This window comes from Parasteatoda tepidariorum, chromosome 3 (genome assembly GCF_982258835.1).
Source record: "Parasteatoda tepidariorum strain Cologne lab strain chromosome 3, Ptep-v5.0, whole genome shotgun sequence".
NCBI classification, from domain to species: Eukaryota; Metazoa; Arthropoda; class Arachnida; order Araneae; family Theridiidae; genus Parasteatoda; species Parasteatoda tepidariorum.
The window spans coordinates 81682185-81707309 of NC_141757.1; the positions used below are offsets into that span (position 1 = coordinate 81682185).

At 26.2% G+C, this 25125-nt stretch overlaps 1 protein-coding gene and 1 non-coding gene across 4 annotated transcripts; both read left to right on the forward strand.

Moving 5' to 3' along the window:
• The first annotated feature begins 16 nt into the window (after positions 1-16).
• aft (cap methyltransferase 2) lies at positions 17-25073 on the forward strand. Of its 3 annotated transcripts, none has more exons than XM_016063016.4 (12): positions 17-667; positions 2590-2787; positions 3651-3848; positions 6220-6340; positions 9730-9995; positions 12278-12484; positions 12566-12703; positions 14719-14895; positions 17455-17595; positions 19895-19993; positions 22114-22294; positions 24375-25073. In XM_016063016.4, exons 1-12 carry the CDS (start codon positions 239-241, stop codon positions 24476-24478), a joined length of 2259 nt encoding a protein of 752 aa, XP_015918502.1. In that variant the 5' UTR covers positions 17-238; the 3' UTR covers positions 24479-25073. The 3 variants fall into 3 exon arrangements, with proteins under 3 accessions (XP_015918502.1, XP_015918505.1, XP_015918503.1); XM_016063019.4 differs by having other exon boundaries at positions 46-841; XM_016063017.4 differs by having other exon boundaries at positions 58-828.
• Positions 24460-24563, forward strand: LOC122269287 (U6 spliceosomal RNA). Its single transcript, XR_006225102.1, has one exon. It is a non-coding gene; the product is annotated as a U6 spliceosomal RNA (small nuclear RNA).
• Positions 25074-25125: the final 52 nt, after the last annotated feature.

The window sequence follows — 25125 nt, forward strand, 5'->3', positions numbered from 1 at the left end:
ATTGAAATCATAGCTTAATTAAACTGTAACTTTAATCAAAAAGTATTTGTTGTCATTCTGCTAAATTTTTATTTTCAATGTAAACCGGGTAATTTAAAAATCTGAGTTCTAGATTTAAATAAAAAGCGAATTACATCAAAAGGTTGCAAGAAATATTTTTATTTCTTTCTACAACACTTCAATGTGTCACTCAAAATAAAATGTTAATCTTCATGTTGTTTAATTTCTCCTTTGAAAAATGTTTGATTTGACCGAAGTATCGATTAACTCTTCCTTTGATCAGAAATTCACATTCGAAAAGAAAAAAGAATGGATTCTACCTTCTCATTGTTCAATATACCATGAAGATGTTTGGGTTATAAATTCTATAACTGAATTGAAAATTAAACTGAACCATATTAAATCACAATTGAACGACAAAGGTGAACTCTGGCTTCAACACACCTGTAAAATTAATAAAGCTGGCTATGTCATAGATTATATAAAATCTAAAATTCAACCAGAAATATTAACTCAAGCTTGGTGCAAATTTTACGAAATACTTTCTACCTTTTCACTTTTACCTGAAGGTGTTGAAAGTTTCGCATCAGCACATCTTTGTGAAGCACCTGGTGCCTTTATCAGTGCAATAAATTATTTTTTACATTTACATCATCCAGATGTATCAGTAAGAAGGTTCCTCCTTTTTATTCTAGCAAGCAGTTTACTCCTTACATGCAGTTTTATTTTAGAGGATATTTCTGTATTGTGATCTGCCTACAACTACAATCGCCAAGGCGCCTAATAGATTTTGAACTTGCAAAATTTAAGAAGCGAAAACACTTAGAGGTTTGATATGGGGGTAGCTATGAATTATACCTCTCGAGTTGGTCCCTTTCTGTGATGTTTTTTTCTTCTTAGTTTTCAGGCCACTGCCTGAAAAGTTGCAAAAACTTGGCGATTATTCTGCCACTGATCATGATACAAAAATCTTCCCCTATAATGAATATTATGCATGTTTCCTTTTATTTTGGGGTTTTGGTTATTTACTGAAACAGATTTCTAAACATGTTGTTTGCCAACATTAAACAGTTATTATGAAACTATAGAAATCTTCCCTTTATATGGTCGAAAAAGGACGAGAATATCTCCATATCGGTACCTATTAGTGCTGCTAAATAGTTGCCAAGTACTGGCCAGTTCTGCTATTTGGAATTAACTTTTTTTTAAAAATCCATGTAATAGCTTGCCCAGACATTCTTTTTGACTTTGCACCATTTTGTGACATTTATTTTAGTTTATCAAACGCAATTTCCAATTGTCACCAAAACTTGGTAACTATTTTGGCATAGGTCCTAGTAGATGGTTAAGTACCAATTTCTTTGGCATCAGTTACAAACTGATCTGATACAACTAAGTATCAGTTGCAAAAAAACACATATTTTAAGTATCACATACATATAAATTACAAATTACATCCTAAACAAAAATGAGAGTGGAAAATAATTAAAAAACTTTTCTATTGCTTCTATTAGAAAGCAAAGTTTAGATTGAATTTTTGAGCTTATCATTAAATTTTATCTCTCTTAATCGCAGACTTATGAATAAATTTGGTTTTAATATAAAATGATAGTTGTTTTAAATCAAATGCAAAATTCCAAATATTTTGTTAAGAAATTACATATTTAACGTATTCATTATCATTACTTTCTATGAGATTGTGAAACTATTAAAAATCCACAGATATAACAGTTTCCAGTTTATTTATCATAACAGCTGAAAAATTAACTAAATCTAAGTAACACATTTTAAGTTAATTTGTTTCCTGATATTTTGATTAGCAGGCAAAAAACTGAAATTATTTCAGCTCATGCAAAAACATTTTGGGAATCAAATTGGAATTAGTTATTCCTAAAAAAATTCTTATCACCTACACGAGAAAACTTTAGAAGAAAAAAAATTTCTTAATTTAACACAAAGCAAAAGTTTCATAAATTTAGCCAAAAGAGTTAGATAAAATGTCTCAAAGGAAAATTATATTCAAAACAAACATTCAAAATAATTATAATAATTAGCTTAACAATTAATATTTATTGAAATTCTTTTATAAGTTTAAAACAAATAAAAATATCTTACTATTTAATGATGTCAGGGGTCTGTTTAGGTTTTTTTGAGATTTTGTGAAAATTATATTAAAAAATGAACACAAAAATATGGATTTCTCTTTTTTTATATGAGATACAAAAATAAAATTTTAAGAAAAAGTATTTTGTGAAATTTTTCTACAGTTGAATTTGTGAAGCTACCACTAAACGGTAGTAAATTTGGCCTGAACAGACCCCTGGATGTAGAAATGTAATCATTTTGAAAATTTGATTGAATCGAATATGTATCAAGTTTAAAATATTAGCTTCCTTATATCAAGCTTGAAAAAGAAACTATTTTAAACTGAATACACAACTATTTTAAACTGAAACCAGCCAGTACTTTCAAAATAATATGAGTAAATTTTACAACACAAGTCATTACTTACTCCTCAGTGGTATTGATATGGAGTTAATCCAAAATGAATACAAGAATGTTCTCTAATTAATTGTCTTTTTTTTTCAGTGGGAATGGTCAGCAAATACATTAAACCCATATTATGAAGGCCACAATATAAGAAATGTTATTGTGGATGATCGTTTAATATTTCCCACACTAAAAAATTGGTATTTTGGAGAAAGTGATACTGGTGATATCAATGATCCTGATTACTTGAAAAATTTGCTACTGTATTTAGGAAGCAAAAATAATTCTATATCTTTGGTGAGTTTTTATTACCTATCAATAGATAATAAGTATATTTATTGATTTTTATTATTGTTTTTATTATTGATTTTTATTATTGTTCAATAATTGTTTTTGGAAGAGGGAGGCGAAAACAAAAAAGGGTTTTTCATTTGAGGGCCTAATGAATTTATATGTGTAAGGTAGATACATTCATACTCACATATAAACATTCTGTTTCATTTATATAGATATAGTTAAGTATTTAAATTTACTAATCTTAAATAAAAAAAATTTATTTAATATTAATAATTGTGATATTGTACAAGAAAATTAAAAATTTATTATTTTATACTACTCTTAAAATCATCATATACCATGTTTTAGATATTCTTAAGTTAATATAGATTACCTACCTGTGTTTTTAAAGGTTAATACTATGCTATTCTTGAAACGTACCTTGAATTGTTATTTTAATTTTAAAAGAAACTGTATTTATGCTATTTATAAGTTCATCAATAATAATTTCTATTTTGTAGTATAGTTATGCAAGTGAGTGTTTCAAACTGGGTTTTCTATTAACTGATGATATTGATGAAAATAAATAAAATAGTCAAAGAGCTTGTTTTCACTTTTATTGAAATCTTATTGAATCTTCTATTGATTCTACCCTCTCTATTTCTTATATTGCCTCAGCTCATGGATAATTTCTGTTACTTTTTTATGAAATTATATTGTAAACTTAACATAGTTTCTTTGTTTAAATTATTAGACTTATCTTTCATATTGGGAAAAAGATAGAGAAAAATCTCTATTTTTTATTCATTTGTCGCAGAACCTTCTAACTATGAATTAGTTATAAATATTGTTCTTTCTGTATAACATTTTTGTTTTTTATTTAGATAACAGCTGATGGAAGTATTAACTGTCTACATGATCCTTCTGAACAAGAGTTAATCACCAGTGAACTGCATTTTAAAGAAACCCTAATAGCTCTTTTGAGTCTGGCTACAAAAGGAACATTTGTTTTAAAACAATTCACGTTTTTTGAATGTTTGACCATTTCTAGAATGTACCTTCTTAATTGTGTGTTTGAAGAGGTGATTTTATTCTTATTAAATTTATGGGGATATCTTTAAAAAGAATTATGAAAACTTTTTTACTTATTTGTTTTAAAAGTGATTATGCTAATTTATGTAGTTTTTTTTATTGAAAAGCATAAAAGTTTCCTGAAAGACAAAATAATGCATTAAAAGCTTGATATAATGAGTATGGCTTATTACAAGAAGTCCACAATTAGTCAGCATCAAAATGCTAATATTAAAGATAAGAAAAATTTATGTTTATTATGAGTTAAAAAAATTACTAGCTTTTGTGATGATTTATTAATTTATTATTTAAGTAAGGAATGCTAGTATAAAAAAGAATAAAATGGAAGACATATTAAATATTTCTGGTACAGAATAAATTTTTACAGAAAAGTAAAAATGAACATCATTTTACCTTATTGCTTTCTTGCAATCTTAACCCTCTATGTTTATAGAGCATGTTATTGTTGATTAAGTAAAAATTTTTATGAAAAAACTCAGTTCAAAAGTTAGACATAATGATAACTTTGCTGCACAACACACCAATTTTTATTGAGAATCAATGCTTATGCAAAAAAACTTGATGCCTGATCAATTTGCTATTCCACCAACTGTTTTTATGGATAGCCACAAAGTTTTAAGCACTGTTAAACATGCACTGGGTATAGGGTTAAATGTTAATTTAAATTTGTATTAGAAATTAGATAGTATAAGAATATAAATAGATAAAAAGAATGCTAGAAAATGCTTTTTAATTAAATTAATGTAAAAATATAAGAAATTACTGATATACAAAAAATGTACTTTACTGCTTAAAATTAAACATGTCATGTGCTTCATCAATAAAATTTAAAAAAAAGAAAAACGAAAGAAAAAAATCTCTTTTGTTTTGATATAATTACTTAGAAATAAATTTTTTAAAAATTAGAGAGAGAGAGAAAAAAAAATTTCTAAAAGTTGGAAAGGAAAAAAACTGAAACAATAAACTTTCTTGTCTATAAGCAAATATAGCATTTTAAATTTGTTTATTTAAAATTTTCAGATTTATTATCATATGAGAAAATGTATTTTCATGTGTTCTCATATTAACTGTTTCCTTTGTTTGTGAAGATTTTCATAATTTAGATGAATTCTCTTTTACAAACATTTATGACAAAGGAAATTGCCACTTTTCCTTTATTTTGACTGCTTTATACTTTTTTAAGGTATTCAACTATGTTAAAAATGTACAATTTCGATGAAAACATTTTTTTTTTTATTATCTATATTTGAAATTTTGTTCATTAGCTTTTTACATTTTTGTTCTTCAATCTTTAAAATTCACATTAAAAAAAATTAGTAGCAATTATATGCTTTAAATGCGTTTTCATAAAAATGTTGATTTTGCAAATTCTCTTTATTCTAACACACATTACAAAATAAGTTTATTATTTAATTCTTTAAAACTTTGTATTTTTTGTATATTGTTAGCTATGTTTTGATTTAAAAGTTAAGGTCTAAATGTGAATTTTTTATTTTTATTATGTTTTGAATAAAAAATATTTAGAATTTTTCTTTAAAAAAAATCAAAGCTGAATAATATATTTAGTTCTATTTCATTCTATATTTGAAATTTTTTAAAAGATTTTAGTTTGAAATAAAAGTAACTATATTATTGATCCAGAAATACAATTATTTTGATTTTGATGCATTACAATTTGTTTTAGAGCTGTTAACGTGACATAAAATTTCTAGATTTTACACTCAGATTTGCTCTTATTTTGAAAATATGTATTTCATAAATTTTTTAAGTTTGATTTAGATTCCCCTGCTTAATAAAAATAAAATTGAAATTTTAACTAAGGCTGAACCCAAAGCGAGGAGCCGAACCAAATCAGATACAGTAGGGAACCGATTATCCGGAACGATCGGGACCATCGCTATTCCGGATAACTGATTTTTCCGGTTTTCTGAATCGCTACAAAAAGCCGTTTTTTTATTGTTAAACCCAACTACAAAAAAATAAATATTTGGAAATAATCTTAAAAAGTAGAAAAAACTGATAAAGTAATACACTAATCATTATTTCCAAAATGATGGTATGGTAAACATCTTTCAAAAAAGAAAGAAAAATCCTAAAATCTTAAGAGGAAAAAAAAAAATTTTTAAATTGCGGGGAAAATTTATCTAATTTTGTTCCGGTTTTTTGGTTTTCTGATTTCCGGATAACGGGTTCTGTACTGTACCTTAATTAGAGACTTCTTATGAAATTACTGTTCTTGTACTTATCAGATAATAGGTTAATGTGAGTTAATTTTTAATGTCAGTGTATCAAGAAAATTTTACTGTGCTTATATACAATTTGAATTTTTATAATCTCATATACATAAGTGTTTTGTTTTAGGTACATGCTTTCAAACCTTTTTCCAGTAAGGCTGGAAATTCTGAAGTGTACATTGTATGTCTGGGTTATTTAGGAGTTGAAACTTTCAAAGATCATCTATTTAAGGTTTTTGCAGAATATGGTAAAAATGATATAGTTTTTAAAGTATAAAGCATGTTTTATTACTATTGTAAAACCTGAGAAACTCATTATACTTGACAAAAATGTTGTAAATTTATCTTAATTTGAATAGCTCCCTAAAAAATTAAATTTATAATAAATATTTTTAAGGAGAGGTTATTTTACAAAACATACTTGTGTTTTTTATTGTATTTATAATTCATCATATATTTCTTTGATTATAATTAATATTTCTCTGTACTACTTTTTGTAATTTTTTGAATGGCTGGTTGAAATTATTTCCTAGTAATTATATTTTTAAGTTACATTTTATTTTATCATAAATAAAGTTTTCATTCATTTATGACATTTTTAAGTTATCTAGGTGCATGATAGTTAGTATTTGTAGTTTTTATCATAGTAACGTATTTTAAATAAACTACATACACAATAAAATTCATGCCATTATAAAGTATCAAACACTTTTTAACTTAAAAGAGTGGTAAAAAGATTAAGTATGAAAAATGCTTAGTTCAGGTTATGGAATTATATTTTTAATCCATTTAGTTTCACTTTAAGTTTTATAGAATTAATGCTAAATTTTCCATTTGTTCAACTTATGTTAATTTTCCACATAGTTACAAAGTAAAAATGTATTAAAAGCTTTCATTTTCAAAAAGTTCATTTATATGCAAAAAGATTTTGTAAGAATGAATATAAGTATTGCTGTCCTTATTGTTATATTAAACCTGATTTTGGTGATAAACTAATTTGATTAAAAGGGTTGAAACTACTTATACTTTATTGTTTGGGCTCTATTAATTTTATTCATGCTAATTCCAGTTTGTCAATCTACAACTAATTAAAATTATTACTTTTTCATCCTAAATTTTTGAATGAAAATTGAATTGTTAATGAATGAATTCTGTTTACTTCTAGTGAAATTATTGTAAATTATCAAAATTATCCAATATATATAAATGACAAACTTTAGAGCACATACAATTATTATTTCGGTTCACATACTTAACATTAAATTACTATTTCATTTTATTGCATTCAATCATTTTTAAACATTTTTCTACTTCAAAATTGTTCATTTCCAAAATTATTTCACATTTTTTCTTAAACATGCATGTTTAAATTTTTGTGGGCACGACTTATACCCTTTGTAACCTATATTATTTGATATAGTTATTCAATCAGAAAAAATATGAGTTTTTTAAGTAATTATTCAAAAATACTCTTATGTTATAATAATGACAATAAGTTACAGACAGGATTAATATGTTATTTCTAAGTAAACTCTGAATAGTTTTGGAAGTTAAAATAACAAGGGTTAAACTAAAAATTTCTTAAATTTTTTTCCTGAGATTTTTAAAGATATTTAAACTTGTAACGAAATTTGGCAATTTTACAATCGTGGCATTTAAAATATTCTAAAGTTATTAGAATAATTTAATGTTTCCCAATGCTGGTAACATTTTTAAAACATTTGCTTACTTTATTGCTGCCGCTGTTTTAATTTTACTGCCACTTTAAATATTTTATTTTATAACCACCGTTGAACTGCCGATCCAACTTTTGGGTTTACGACTACTAATGTTCAACTCCGTAACCTTGTAATTTTGAACCCAATCCAGAAGACAAGGGAACTCCTGGATCAAGTATATGGAGAAATTTGCCTTTGTGGAGGACTTTTTGATGGAACTAACCCGCATTTGCATTACATGGAGAGGAAGACCACGAGAACCTCCCGTGGTTGGCCTGACAGCAAGGGGGCTCAAACCCATGATCTGTCTACCACTGAGGATATTTACACATCAGCACTGTAGTCGTTGCAAGCCGGATGCGGAATTCGTATCGATCAGCCATCGCCTGTATCGAACCCCAGTTCACCTCATTGGAAGGTGAACACACTATCCCTTGAGCCATTGCGGCTCCACTTTAAATATTGTGGAAAGCAAGAATTTCAGAGTTGCCAGCTCTGTATTGAAATCATGCTGTTTTAAAAAGCATCTTTTATTGACTCGCTATTACAGCACAGAATATACTTGAATTATTTTTGAGAATTATATTGGTTACTGAAATTACTTTATTTTTATTAAAATAATTAAATTACTTTCATTTTAAAATGTTAAAATAAGCCATATATTTATTTGTACTTATGTGCTATTATTTATTTAAATATGATTAATTTTATTAGATAATTTTAAATAATTTTGTTTTAAATACTTACATTCATATAAAAACTCAGTTGATTTGTTTATGCAAATTATACCTTTTTATTTTTTGTACCTCTTTCTTTTATTTATCTGGATTTATATTTTTTAAACAGTACAATAATTTTTTTATATATGTATCTTTATACTTGTGTATATTATGTTGTACTTTATTGGCTAAATTTCTAATTATCATCGATTAATAACCGTATAAAGTTAAACGTAGGTGGCACAAAGGGATGAAATTCACTATATATGTGTGTTACTACTTCGATTTATTCTTGAACCTAAGCTTGAAAAAGCATGCCAATATTATTACTACTTATAGTATTTACAATATGACTTGTTCTTTCGATATAACTTTCTATGAAACAAACATAAACAAATTTAGACTTCTCATGCATGCTCAGATGCTCCCCCCCCCCACATAGAAATAGCAAACAATCATATTTTACACAAATATAGCCAAAACTGGGGTTTCGATATTTTAGAATTTTTAAGTTACAGAAAACTTATGAGTGGTAAAATTACCCTTAAACTAAAGCGCAAATCACAATTATAAAACGTTCTAGATTATCTAGCCTATTCTCACATTTCCTTGCAGACATAACATAAGTGGGTTTTTTTTTAAACTTACACAATTCTTATAATTTAGTTTTCATTTTATTATGTAGTTAGTTTTATATTGAAATGATGTTCCTTGGTTATTTATATAACATCCTATATTAATTTATTTTGGTTATAAAAGTCCTGATATATATACTATGCTTAGGGTCTCCTTCAGACAGAAAAGGAAGTCTACTTCCTCTATGGTAGCATGCAATTATACAAAAAGTGACTTCCTTGTTTTTTAAGTACTGATTAATATTTTTTGTTTTATTTTACTTATTGAAATGTGTTCCATTAGACTTAAATACAAAATTTTAAAACTAAGTATTTATCTTACTTACTGTTTTAAAATTTACAATTTGGTAACATGTTCATTATATTTAATTCAGTAAACAAAGTAAAATAAGAAATATTCCAAAATATTAGTTAAAGTTACTTAATAAATAAGAAAATGGTGTTCATACTTTTCTGCATAAGTTAACATGGAAGGATTTCTACCTGAAGGAGACCCTAAACATATAAATTCTTTTTAAACCTTCCATTTTTAAATCTAGGTCTAATGTTTATGGGTTTATTTTAGGATCAATAGGAGAAAAGGCTTTGTATAGTTTATCAAGTATTCCGCAATCTTTTATAGAACAGATATCTGCTTGCTCTGAATACTTCTTAGCTCTTCAAAAACAAGCAATAGAAGAGAACCTCCAATTATATTCTATGGATACTTCATTGTATGAAGAGAAGTTAGAAAATGTAAAACATGCATATGCTTCGCATTATTTAAGAAAATGCGAAATTGTGGGTGATGATACTTATCCTTCTGCTCATTTATTTTCAGTTAAAAAACAAGTAATTTGATATTTTTATTTTGCTCTTATTAATATTCTGATACTTAATAACAAAATTTATTATGTTATTTTAAATCTAAGCAAATAATAAAACGAAATTTTACCCAATACAAAAAAGTGTTAAAAAGTTTGTTTACATATTTTACCTCTCATTGATGTATGATAGCAAATTCATTAAATCATGACTTATCACATGAATTGTTAGAGTATATTGCCAGAAACTGATACCTCATGTTGATGATATTGTGTAGCTGATATTAGTGTATATTAGAAAAAGTATTAACTAGTTCATGTGAAAGCATTTAAAGTGACTGTAAAGTCTTACTTACTTAAAGTCTTACTGAAGCAAAATCTGAATCTTAAAAATCGCAAACGTATGAGAGTAGGAATTTAGGGACCGTCTACTGATTATTCATTATTCAGACTTATAATCTTTTTTCAGTCTTTTAGAAAAAGAAACTCTGTATTTTTGCTTCCTTAATTTTTCAAATTGGAAAATGATGGTAAAGATGAACATTAACATTTCTGAGTTGTAAATGTTTTTCTCTTGCCCATCAATTTTCAAGGAATGCACTGTTTTTCATTTCATATCCATTCAATATTTTGTAAAATCTAAAGTACTTTTTAATGTCTATTTAATTTAAGTAATGGTTTAATTTTTTTCTTTCTTTTGTTTATATATTAATTTTTTTCTTCCAAATTACTATGTATTACCTATGTTTATCCTTTGTTTATTTTTGTTTTCAATTATTCTTTAGCACAGAGATCATATATAATTTAGTTTTTGAGTAATATATTTATGTGTGAAAGTAACTATTATTATAAGTTTCTTTTAAACTAATTTCTATTTATCTTCGTTGTATTGAGAAATCTATTTCCAAAGTCAAAAAAATTCAAGTTTTGAGATTTCTCACCATATGTATCCATGGACTAAATCAAACCATTTTTTAAAATCATTAAACTTGTTCCTATTTAAAAAAAAAAAAAAAAAAAAAAAAAAAACCTGTCTTAAATTATAAATTGAGGTAGGGAACTGTTATGAAAGTAGAAATATTATTCTACGTGACCAAATAGTTTTATGCAATGCATAAAACAATACATAAAAACATATCCAGTTTTTTATCTTCAAAGCTACTTCAGTTTTATTAAAAAAAAAAAAAAAACTACAGCTCGATATCTGTATTTAAAATTTTTCTCAAGTTTAATTTTTTATTCCCTCTTTATAATTTTTATTTTGTAAAACGTTTTCCATTTTGGTTATTAGACACATTATTTATTTTTTGCATTCAAGAAATCAAATTCCGAAGTAATTATAATGATTTCTTTAAACCTAAATAACTATGTATACTTTCAAAGATTAGATATACCTCTTTTTAGGATTCTCACTCAACCTGTTAAAAATTAAATTATCGAAGTCTTTGATTTAAACAAAATAGGAACCAAAAAAATTAACCTTTTCTTTCCTAAACTCTGGAAATTTTGCCACAAATTTAAAAAATAATATTAAAACTCCTAGAAATGGTAAATATACAGCTAGGTTTAAAGTGAATAAATTTTATATTTATTTCTCGTAAAACTTCCAATGCAAAATTGCTACATTTTCTTAGATTTATTCAAATCAAAATATAATTTTATATTCAAAAATTTTTAATAATTTATTACTTTATATTTTTTTAAATATAACCGTATTTGCTATATACGTATAACTAAATTTTTTAAAAGAAAATAAGACTTAAAATAATAATTTCAACTTTTTTCAGTTCTTGTGTAAATTTTGCATCTATTTATAACTTAACTACTTATTATGTATTGAATTTTCTTATGTTTGAAAAATATTATTTTTTTATCAAAAAGTGTTATTACTTGTTAAAAAGATTCTTTTTTATGCAATATTACAATAAAATATACAACATAAATAAATATATAATAATAAAATATTTTAGTAATCTTTTATATATCTAACATTTATCATCTTCTAACATTCTTTTATAATTAATCAGTGTGTCTTTTTTAAACATAAATCACTTGTACAAATGTACAAAATTAAATAGCCTTTTCCCAACACAAAATACTCAAAGACTCTTTCCCACTGTCTTCTGGTTCGTAGATTCTATTCTAAATTTATTAAATATTTACCTGTACAATATGTAATAACTTTACATATTACAATAACTTTATAGGAATTTAAAATTTATTGTGATTTATATATATAAAGATTACATAAAAATAGTAAAATGCCTAACATAAATGTGATCATTTTTATTTATTTTTTTTTTCAAACAGATCAAAACGAGTTTTCATGATAAGCAAAACAAAAACTGCAAATTAATGTTTTATCAAGCAATTGGAGAAACATTTGACAATTTAAGCAAATTAAAGATAATGAGTTGGAAAGAAAATGTTCTGGATGTTGACAGAAGATTGAATTTATGTTTTTCTACAAATCGTAAGCGTGCGAATCAAAATCTAGAGTTGATTCCTTTATGGAAGGTATAACATTATAGAATTGGCCTTATTTTAGTTATTTATGTGTTTTTACTTATTTTCATTAATGTCCTTTTACTTATTTAGGTTGTTATAAATCGGATGAAAAGTAAAAGTTATCAGAACTGGCTTTTAACTGGAAAGAAAATTATTGCTATAGAGAACTCAAAATTTTGTAATCCATATCTGATTCATCTTTGGAATAGAATTTCTTTTAATTCTGAAGTAAGTTTTTAAAAAATATTGATCTCAGTTTAATTTTTACTTGTTCTGTAAAGATAAACTCCAGTTTTAAAATACATTTTAATAATTACAAATCATTTCTTTCAATTATAAAATATATTTTTAATTAAATGTCAAATTCTTTTGAGGAAATTAAAAAGTATTACTTATAGGAACTGTCAACGTCCTTATAACCTGGCTATTTTAGTTGCGTAGATATTTTGTAAATTTGTATTTCTAGCAAAATACAAATTCTACATTTCTTAGTAAGCTTTTAGGTGTGCATTTATGTTGTTGTTTCTTGTGCTACTTAGCAAATACCAGCAAAACTGCTTTGTGAAACCTAGCAAATTTAAGGCAGAGGGTGCGTTTCTTGTTTTTCAGTGGCATCATCTATGGCCAAGAATACATCACGTCACAGCCCGTTTTATGGGGTGAACCCATCCATATATCCATTCATTCATCCGCAGATTTTAATTTTGACCTGAAGCAAAGAACGATCAATATCCAATTCAGTAAACCCAGAGGTATTGATTTGTTTTAGGAACATGGAGGACTTTGTGGCCCAACAGGTTTAATATACACCAGTCACCATTTACTACATAGCCAGTGGGGTATGAACTCACGACTTCTTGGACATGGGCCCAGCACCCTACCAACCAGATTATCCTGGCCCTCTGCATTTATTATATACTTAAACATGCTATAGATTTTCAATTTTTTTTTAAAATGATTCATTCAGTTTTTTGAATATTTACAACTAGTTATATACTGGCACATTTTGCCAGTTCTCCAAAAGTAGACCATGTCTATATTTGTTGTACTGATCGATTTTCAACATTGCTGAGAAGTCAAGAAAAATACCCCTTTAACCATATTATCAATTAAACTGTGTTTCTAGATGTGAGTCACAGATAAGAAATGCACTTAAAATGAACAGCAATGGGAGGCGCTTCAGTGGTGGAAATGTTGGTTTAGGTGTCACTTAGAGCAGGGATAGTGAATTTAATCCTGGTGGCCAATAAAACAACTGTCATTTATAGACAGCAAGGTGCGCATTAAATCTGGTATGGCTGAAAGTCCTCATGTTGGCTGTAGTGGGGATGCTTAGAGAGAGGGGTAACAGTTCAGGCACTGTCCATGTCATCTAACCGAGGTCAAACTTACGTGGCATTCCTTCCATGGCCATTAAGAAATAAAGTCCTGAAAATGGGTCTAAATGGTTGGGTGATGATAATAAATAATAATGGAAGCTTAATTGAAATATTTTAAATATTCAAAATAGTTAAGGGGAAGTTGTTGGTTAAGAAAATTTTTAGTTATCAGGGATATAATTTAATCCAATTTACTGACTGCACTTTGTAGAAATATTGCAAATAATAAAAACAAGCTTTTCATTAAAAAAGTGTGGATTATGTTCATTTATTTAAAGAATTTTAATAACTATGTAATAAAAATTTAATTTGTTTGTGTAATAAATAAAAAAAATGCAGTTTTTTTTGTGAGCTTCCCGCTAAAAAATATGAACTTATATTATTTCTATGATACTTGTTCTTTTTTGTGTTTTTCTAATATTATAGAAGATTTTAAACTTTGTCTTTTTTTAGTATTTAGTATTTTATATGATTATATAGTCTCTGGTGATTTTGCAAATGGATGAATTTGAGAGAATGTTTTTTCTTCTACACAATTTCCCAATATCAAATCATGGGAAAATCCTGTTTGCTGTGTAAAAAAGAATGCATGTCAAAATTAGACTTTCTAAGTGTTTGACTGTTAAAGAAACAAATATTTTAAATCAAGCAAACTAAATTATTTTTGAATGTCTTTTATTTAAATCTGAAAGTCTTATCTCAAAGTTACCCATTTAGTTTTAATACAACATCTATATTAAACCTATCTATCTGCTGTATATATTTTTGTATGTATAATATTCTGAATATTAATTATGAACAATAATTTGACACTGAATAATAATTTAACACTTCATGTGATAAAATGCATTATTTACTACACAGGTAAAAGAGAAAAGTTACCGTGCTGTAAAGCATTGTCCTTTTGACATTGAAAATGTCATGTGTCTCCTAAAAGAAAAGAGTGAAGATATTTGTATTACATTTGTATCAAATTCAGAAAATGATTTTATTGACGATCCCTTATGGTCTCATCTGAAGGAAAACTTCAATAGATTTTCTGTAAGTCAATTATCTAGAAGTGGTTCTGTTTTTTCTTAACAATTATTTCAAATTGTTAGTTTTTTTTGTGATTCCAATGTTTATAGTCTTAAAACATTGTATTTGATTATTTATTTTGATATAGTAATTATGTATTTGAAACAAATAATTGGTTCAAAAATAACAAGTAAAACATAAAACTTAATCAAAAAATTTTCACACGAATCAAATTTAAATAAATAAGAGAAAGAGAAGTAAACTAAATAAACTTATTTCTTATATAGAATAGTGAAACACTTCAAATATAATAGTGCTTAAATTATAAAATGCTTACTACAGTACTTCCTTAAAATGGGATATTTGTGTCTTTTTTATGAATAAAAATGTTGTGAAAATGTACATCGAAAGTGTGGAAAAATGATTTTTTGAGAAAACTTAAACTGAACAAATTTAGATGAACATATTTACATATATCAAGTTATACTTATAATTAAAAAAAATATTTCATTTTATATGATCTATTTGCATTGCAAAACTGTTAAATTAATCGAACTCCATTTTGCAATTGAAAATGTATGCAGGGCTGATTGTGCTCCGGAAAAAATCCGGATTTCCGGTTTTTTCGCTAACAGTGATCCGGAAGTTTCCGGAGATCGAAGGTCCACAATTTTCAAAAAATTATTGATCACAGAATTTCCGGAAATCAAATTTTCAAAGGTGGAACTTAAAAACACAGTTTATTTGCTTGTAAGGGAGAGCCAGATACTTTATAAGCTTATATTCATGATTAATATTTATTTTTTTATCAGTAAATAGTTATTATAATCATAAACTCCAGAAAGAAGGACATATTTGTAAATTTTAATTACTTCTCCAGGTCATCATAGGTGTGTGTAAATGGTATAAGTATGTGTAACTCAAGAAATTTTCCGGAATTTTGACTTGGGCTCACAATCACCCCTGTGTATGCATAAACCATAATTTAATAAACTTAGCGGGGAATTATTTATGTGTTTAGATCCTTCTTAAAAAATATAAGATGGAGATTAAGCACTATGGCATTTTCACCTGTAGAGAAACTATAAAGAAAGTACAAAAGTCACGATAGTCACCTTATAGAGAGAGTGCGGTATTCTGTTACAAATTTCCTAGAAAGCTATGAGTGTATTTTTTAACAATTTTAATATTTGATTAATGTTCTAGCTATATACTTGGGAATTACTGTTGAATTATTTATTTGACTTTGTTCAAATAGTTTTTTTTACTAACTTAAAAATTTTGCATTTTATAATTAAACCGTTTTTGAATCAAATTAAAATATATATTTCATGATATTGTCAGCTTTGAAGAATAAAAAAATTACAGTAAAATGTTTTTATATTTTTCTATTATATTTCAAGACTCCTAAAGGTCTGCTAAAAATATTCAAGTGGTATTAAACTAATCTTCAAAATAAGTAGACGTATTCCATTAAATAATGACTTAAATGTTTTTAGGTGTTAATAAAAGTATTTGGGTCACCAATTTATTGTGGTCTTAAGAAAGGTTTTATGTTACACTTTTAAAAGCATAAAATACATTTCATGATGTAAATTTCGTAACCACTTATTTCGTAACCACTAAAGCCCCATATTTCGAATAGAATTTTGTATTTTCCTGTTAAACTGTTTTATTTTAACATGACATACACAAGGGCAAGGGAGTAACATGTGTGTTCGCCATAACATAATGTAAAAAAAAGTATTTAGAAAAGAGAAAAATTTATCTTAGTAGAGGAATATGATAGTTTTCATTAAATAGTTTATTTTTAATAGCTGTATCTTTTCTTTTAGAAATAATCAGAAACTTTATATTGAAAGGATAAAAAAGAACATTTTTAACAGCTTCTTTTGCCTAGTTAATGATATTATTTTCATTATAATTGTTAGCTTAAAATCTGGAGTTTCTATAACAAGTATTTCTTTTGAAGAAAATCAGAAAAATTTAATGTTATTAAAATTGTTATGCTTTTCAAGGAAACTCCTAATAAATAAATAAAAAAATTCTAAATTTTTTTTCATCTGAAATGTGTTATCAAAACTCGTTTTTTCATAAATGCAGCATTTCATTCTTTCTTTAAAAAAAATTTGTTTGACTTTGCTTACCCTTGTATTTTTAAAGTTGTACCTACTACATTTTTTTTAATTGCTTTTGTTGACTGAAAAAATATTATGTAAAAATTAAAAATTGATAAGGAAAAAAATTAGCTTATAAAAAAGTGCTGTATATTATATTTTGGTTAAAAACTAGAGAATTCACAAATAAATCTTTAATTCAAAATATTTCAGATTATTACTTTTTTCATTTATTCTTTTTTTCAAATTCAGAATACATCTTAAATTGCAATTTTTAATTGATTTTGGTTAATATGTATATCAAAATTGTATTAACAGCCTCTTTTTCTTGTATCTTCATTATTTTAATAGTTTAATATTCAGCACAAATGTTGCCACTTTATTTATCTTTCTGCAGAATTTGTTATTACATGAATTACTTTATTTTATAAAATAATTTTAAAAAGCTATTTTGCAACCATTTCAGAGCTTTTCATATTCTGAAATAGAGACGCAAAGTTATGGAAACCAAATTTTATATGTGAATTCAACACTCTGGCTCGATTCTCTGCATCAAGAAATAACCTTAAAAAACCATCTCACAGTTGTTATGAGCCATATTATAAAGGTATTTTAAGCTGCTTTATTGCTTTATCATAGCTTTTTGGTGATATTTTTGATAGTTTTTATAGGTTGCAAGAAAAATATAAAGTTGAGAATAAAAATGTACACATTCAAAATTCTTACTCACTAAATACAATATAGATGTTCTTAAAGATATATGAAATGTATTCTAATCATAAAAAAATACTTTATAAGATCACTAGCATTTCTCCTTACAAAATAATTTTTGAAAATATATTTTTTTTTAACAGCAAATATAGAATATGTAATAGAGATGTATTTCTGAGAGTTCAAAAGCATTTAGTTTTGTATTTAAAATGTTATTTATATATATTTATTTCTGAAAGGTGACAATTTTCACATTTTTTGAAAAAATAAATTTTGTTTTTATTATTTTAAATGAGTTTTCCCTTAATGAAAAAAGCATCTTTTGTTCATAAACTTCAAAAATATTGTTCATAAACAATTTTTGAATATAAATTTGATTTTTTCAACAAAAAAAAATTTTTTTTTTTTTTGGCCCTTGTTTGCATTTATCAAGTAATTAAAACTTACCCAAATGCATCATATGAAAAAAGAATTTGTTTTGAATGAATATTTTTTTAAGTGGCATTCAGATTTCATCCCTCAAAATGTAAGGAAAGCAGGTCTGGAAAATATGCCCTATTTGGAAAATATGGCCATACTGTTAGTCTAGCGCGATTCTTTTAATGTTCTGAACAAAATTACAAAACTTGTTTATTAAAAGGTATCTGCAGGCAAAAAATTTTACTTACAATGCATTTTCATTTAATTTAATAACAATAAAAAAAAACTCAAAGTATAAAGTCTAACTTTAAAAAAAACGTGTACCTATGCTTCAAAAGGTAAATCAGTTGAATATTGTCCAAATCTAACCTGCTTGTGTGCTATTTTTTTAATAAAAAACATGTAAATAATTAAAATATTTTTAGCTAAAAAAGGTTTATAAATGAATGCTGCATAATATTACTAGATTTTTTTTAAAAATTTTATTATATTTTTCAACAGTTCTATCCTTTCACACTCTGTCGTCTGATTTAATTATGAACATCAAAGAAAGAAGTTTTACAAATTACGCTAACACAATTGTGTTAGTCTACCTTATGAAGCTTCTATGAATTCAAAAAACCATATAATCCAAACCGAAAACAAGGCTTCTTTGTATCTCAATATGCTATCAAAAAAACTATTTGTCTAATGTGAATTAATACTTTGACTTGTAGTCAAAAAATTTAGAGTGATAAATATTGTTAACTAATTAAAAGGCAACAAAAATTGGTTAATGTGCATTTTACTTTCATGCATTTGTAAAGAGAAAGTAAGTATTTTCTCTTTTTTTAAGCATTTCGAACAGTCTTAAGTATCTGCTTATCCACCCTTGTACATAAATTCCATAACCAATATAACAATTTTATTTGTTTTTTGTGAAAAATCCTAAAAATAGGAAATAAGTAATTATTAAAATTGTCTGGCCATGATGTTTTTAAAGATTTGAACAAATTTTTCTTTTGCCATCAATGAAAACTGTTTCTTTAATATGATAAAATTGAATTATATAGGAAAAAACAAAACAGGAATGTTCTTTGTCAGGTTCCCTATAAGGGTTTCATGTACAATGGTAAACTGCTATTTAAGTAGCAATCATAATAATTTCATTACATTTTGGATCAAAATTTAGGATTTTGAATCATCTTTGATGTAATAAGTAACTGTATCTATTGAATAAAAAAAAGGTAATTAAATTAGTGTAATAATATAAATTCCTTAAGTTTTTATAAAAAGTCTACCTTGCACTTATTCTTTACCAAACAGCTTTTTCAGTAGAGTTTCAGTTTGTTACAATTTCTCAGTTTGTTAATCTTTTAAATATAATAAAATTATATTTGTGATTTATTAACATAATTGAATGTCAGTCTTCTGATATGATAAGTGTGAATCTTCTGATATGAAGGTTTAATAAAATATTGATGTTTTAGATTAGGCTACTGAAGTAAATGCAATCTTCTTTTTTTACCAACATTTTTAAATATGTTAAGCAATCTAAAATTTTAATTATCGTAGGGAAATGTGTTAGTAGCTGCATAATAACTAACTATTTTAGATTTAAACAGTGAGCAACTTCTTTGTGTTCCTTAGTTTAACTATAAAATAACATTTTCTATGTTAGTGATAAGCATATTTAAGCTCTTGCCATTTTTTTATTTTTATGCTTTTTATTACTAACTATAGTTGTCAAATACAACTTTATAATAGATGATTTTATTGTATTTTCTATGTTTTAGAAATTGAAAATAGGAGACCATCTCATTATTTGTGTGCAAAGTCTGCTTATGAGATATACAGTTGGATTAATATTCCTCATAATGTCCTTGTTTGATAAGGTAAATTGGATTTCTTTGTGTTAAAATTAAAATAGAAGAAAAATGTCCTGTTCTATGAGTTAAACATTGTTAAATTTTGCTTTACTGAATTTAAACTAGTGTACTTAGAAACATTATTTTGAAAAATGGGTAAAAAATCAAAACAGAATTTTGAACAACTGAATTTTTTTGAACCTGTAAAATGTGCTAAGCTCTACATTCAGAAACTTAGTTAGGATTTCAACAATTTTTACATTTTCATTTATTTTTAATGAAAATTAAAATCTGCCATTTGTTGAATGCTTTTTATCTATAAAGATAAAAAAAATTTTAAGTTATTAATAATTAAAAGATACATTTGTATAACAGAATAACATTATCAAAAATGTAAAAAACATTTTAAAAAAAACCTGAACAACTTTTGCTCTAATGATCGAATATTCAAGCACTAAGCTTTAAGCTCAAAAGTAACATGTTATGTTATTTAATCAAGTATGTTATTTAATTTGTAAAATCAATAAAACTAGCCAATAAACCCGAGAAAACTTTTCTTAAAACTTTGGAAGGTGATTTTAATCAGCATTTAAAAATTAAGTCAAGAAATCAGCATTTAAAAATTAAGTTAAAAATTAATCAAGAAATTTAAATCAGCAATTAAAAGTTCATATCACACTTTAGATGTGAAATATATAGTTTTGATAGCACTCCAAAATTGATTTTTTTTTAAAATTAATTTAAATGTTAAATGAAAGAGTGAGAGTGGATCCGTGGTTAAAGGCACTGAGCTGCCATTGAGAAGGACTGAGGTTTGATTCTCAGTAGCAGCTTGAATCCCATCCAACATCAGATCGATGGGTACCAGCTTGTCTGGAAAGTAAAAGAAGCTTATACTAAATGCTGACCACATTGCCACTATCATGTAGTCACAGAAGTGTGTTTTAACCTCCTGGCCCACAAGTGCTGTTGTGGGAATGCTTCACTTATTTTTTCGTTTTTAAAAGGTGTTAGAAGAGCTTTTGCGTAATAAAAGTAAAGCTAGATCAATCTGGTAACAATGAAAAAAATAATATTTTAAAGATTTTAATAAATTGTATGTAAAATTAAAATATATGACTACATTAAAAAATCAGTCTGAAAGAAAACAAAATTGTGTCAATGAGAACCATGTTTTATATGATTGTATTCTATTTGCAATTTGTATTTCATTGAATTCTCAATTTCTAATAACTTGAAATCATACATACACCACATGGTTTTAAAAAATAATTTTGTTATATAAACTCCAATATAAAATAGTGTGCATAGCATTTTTAAAATCTGCTCAAAGATTTTTATTTTTGTTTTTTAATAGCTCTTAAAGGTGCTTCATTGGGTGTTTGTAAAAAGTGCTTAATTTTCTTTGCTTGAAGCTTTTTAAATTTTCAAGGTATTCAAATCGAATTAAGATATTTAATTTTATTGAATATTTTTATAGTTATAGCTCAGAAACCTAAGACAAAAAAATTATAAAAATGTCCATATCTCCATAAATATTTTAGCTAGGCTTATGAAATTTTATACAATTTTTACATATAATAACCAAAGTAATAGAGACAAGTTTCAAGTTCATATTGGTATATTTTCTGACAGTGATAGTTCAAAAACACTTTTTTGCTCATAATTTATTGCTACTTCATCCAACCTCTGAAAACTTTAACTTTATTGATAAGTGTGAAGAACAGCCTTAATGTGAAGGACAGCTTTGAATAACCCTTGTAACTAGCATAAAATAACTCTCTAAGTATTTTTCCAGAAATTTAAAAATTATTTCAAAAACTTAAATTGTTTTATCAATTATTGGGGGGTAATGTATATGTGAAAAACTAAAAACAACAGGGAAAAAATGTATAAAGGAATATACCATAATTATTTTTTGTATATATATTAAAAGTGCTTAAAAATATTTTTTCTGTTCTTAAAGGGTGCTTATTTTTTGTTGAAAAAAATTTGGCTATGCACTCTGTAAAATTTCCACCTAAACAAAAATTACCACAAACTTTAGATTTCACATGTAATGTGCAAAAATATTTTCTATCCATTTCTCTAAGTAAATATTAAAAGAGAAAACAATATTCATTTCCTCTATTGATTGACATTTTTAGTTTGTTTGCCTTCTTCCAACTCCTGGTGCTCCAGCAGCATGTGGACAGTTATGGATATTTAAGAATTTTCAAAACCCTGCATGGACTGAACGGCTCGTCATTTACCTAGAAACGATCTTAAAAATTGATTTAATCGAGTCAAAAGAAGTCCTTCAAATAGTTCCTATATCATCACTATGTGGTAATATATTTTTTCTTTAAAATACGGTTTCTCATTTTATTTTTTAAAGAATTTCATTTTGTTGTGCAATTGGACTTAGCCTCTTAAAATCATGACCATATAAAAAAAAATTCACGATCCCAAGTTTATAAATTACTACTTTACCATATATGTGTATGTACATATATGAGTGGAGAAAAAAATTTTCTACTTGTTTCTGTGTTTTCTTATCAGAAACTAGCAAATTTCAAAATGTGACGTTTACAAAGTTTTTAGAAATGATTCTATGTAAAACATCAGTATAAAAATAGTACTAACTATTGTAAATGGAAGAAATTAAAAATTTGTTTCATTTCTAAATAACGGCATTTTTGAAAATATCGATTTTGTTCAAAACTAATAATTTAATTATAATTATTTTAGAAATAGTTCGCTATCAGAAAAATGTTCTTATAATTTTTCTATGTAGCACACTTAAAAGAAATAATGTAGAGTTATAAATTACACCATTTTGGAAAGCTTTCATCGTGATATTTTAAAGTGTATTAGCAGTTTGGGTGTATGAAATTTTCCACTGTTGTATGGGTTGAAAATCCAGTTTCCATAGTAGTAGTGAGTTCAATAATTTCTCCAAGGGATATAAGATTAGATAAACTCAGATCTGTGATACATTAAGGATAGCACCAAATAGTAATTTCGGTTGAATAGTAATTATTTATTATTCAGCCGCTAAATAGTAAACTGAGAAAAGTTTTAACTAAGTATTCTAATTTTTTTAAAAATACCTACATTAATGTTTTAAATAATGATGCATATTAAATATTTGAAGAACTTCAGTCTTAAAGTTTGGAACTGTCTGTTGCTATAAAAAAAAAGGCATGTTTGAAAAAAGGGAGTTTTTTATACTTCTCCCCCAGACTCAAAGTCTGTTCTAAATGTGTAATCTCACACTCTTACTTGAAAATGTTTAATTTTGTAACTACAGTAAGCGCCAATGCTTTAGACAATCAGCAAGAACAATTCTTCATTTGACAGACTGTTCATTGCTTGCTTATTGAAATAAAAAGAAATAAAAAACATTAAATACTAATAAGAATTATAATATTTCGGTATGTGACTTAATAATTTTTTAAAGATAGAATTCCTTCTAATTTAAGTTTAAAAATAACTTATCAAAATATTTGATCAAAGATATGAATAATTAGTTTCATGTTTGCACTTAACAATGTTCAAATAGAATTTTCTAATTAGGATGCTGATTACCTAAAATTGTCTCATACTATAAGAAAAGTGTATTAGCAGTTTGGGTATAATGGGAAAATTGTCTCATACAACAAAGACATCATTTATGATATTTTTGTTATAGATGAAGACCTTTAGAGAGTTGTTTGAGCCACTCTATTCTAACCTTTCCCCTTGATGCAAAATAATGTGCAGTAAAACCTCCGAATAACGATTTCTTGCGGGACTGTGGTCTCTTGTGGTTGGTGTCAAGGGGTGGTTATTATTCGAAGTTATTAACGAATTGGTTGTTCAAAAAAGAAAAACAAAATCACAAAAACATGATTCCAGAGGACAACCTGCTCTGTGGTAGGCACACTTGAACTGTGAAATCCATGATTGATTATTGCGTAAATGATTAATATCTATTAAAAATGACTTGAATGAGATGACTAATGAAAGGAAATGTGTTTAGTAAAAATTATTGCAGACAAGAGATGAAAAATTTGAAAATATTGTGTAAAATATATGAATACAAAATTCATGTTAGCAATGAGTGGCTGTTGTTCAGTAATCTCTTTTCAAAGGTTCCCTGTAATATAAAACCTATTAACCATATGTTTATGATCATTCTTAAGAAATTGTCATTGTTTAAGAGGCTATTGTTAATAGAGGTTTTACTGCATTTAAAAATGAATTAAAATTAAACTATTATTATTTATGCACAACAGATTTATGTGTGATTACTTAACAAGCTTTTTTTTTTCAATTAGTTGTAGCTTATAATCTTTCAATAAAAGTAAACTGTCACATTTGCAATTTGTTTGTATATTGATATCCCTTTTAAAAATTCACAAATATTCATTAAACTATTTTTCAGGTAGTTTATTTTATGAATTCATCCTGGAGCTAAATAATGAACACATGCAACAAAGGTTAAGAAGCTTAACTATATGTGAGAAAAATGAAATTAAACTTTTGTGAAGGAAGAATTGGAACGATACAGAGAAGATTAGCATGGCCCCTGCGAAAGGATGACACGCAAAATCGTGAAGCGTTCCACATTTTCGTGGCTGGGTGGCGCAGTTGGTTTGTCATCGGTCTCCTGAGCCCAAGTCTGCGGGTTCGATCCCCGGCCCAGACACCGGATTTTCGGGATGCAGACATGGCCAACGGTATCTCACCCACTATGGTGGTCCTGAAAGATTGGATACCACTTTTGGGGAATGCACTAGGTCTGCTCATCGGGAAGACTGATTGTGCAGCTCATTGGAAATAAAAAAATTTTACACTTCCAAAAAAATCACAACAGTTTATTATATTTCTTTTATTTAGAATTGGTTTCTACTGTTATAAATACAAATGTTAGACCTATATGATGATTTTTTTTACTATTATTTGTTTATTAATTTTAAAAATGTAAATAGCTGCTTAAACATTGCCTCAGTGCTCTGATCTGAATTTGGAAACTTAACATAGAAGTTAAGCTTGAAAAATAAATATAAATGTTTATTATCAAATGTTTAAAAATATCGTAAAAATTCAGTGAATTAGTATAATAAAATTTTCTGACAATGATTATGTTGAAATAAATAAAATAACACAATAAATTTCATAACACAGAACAAAGG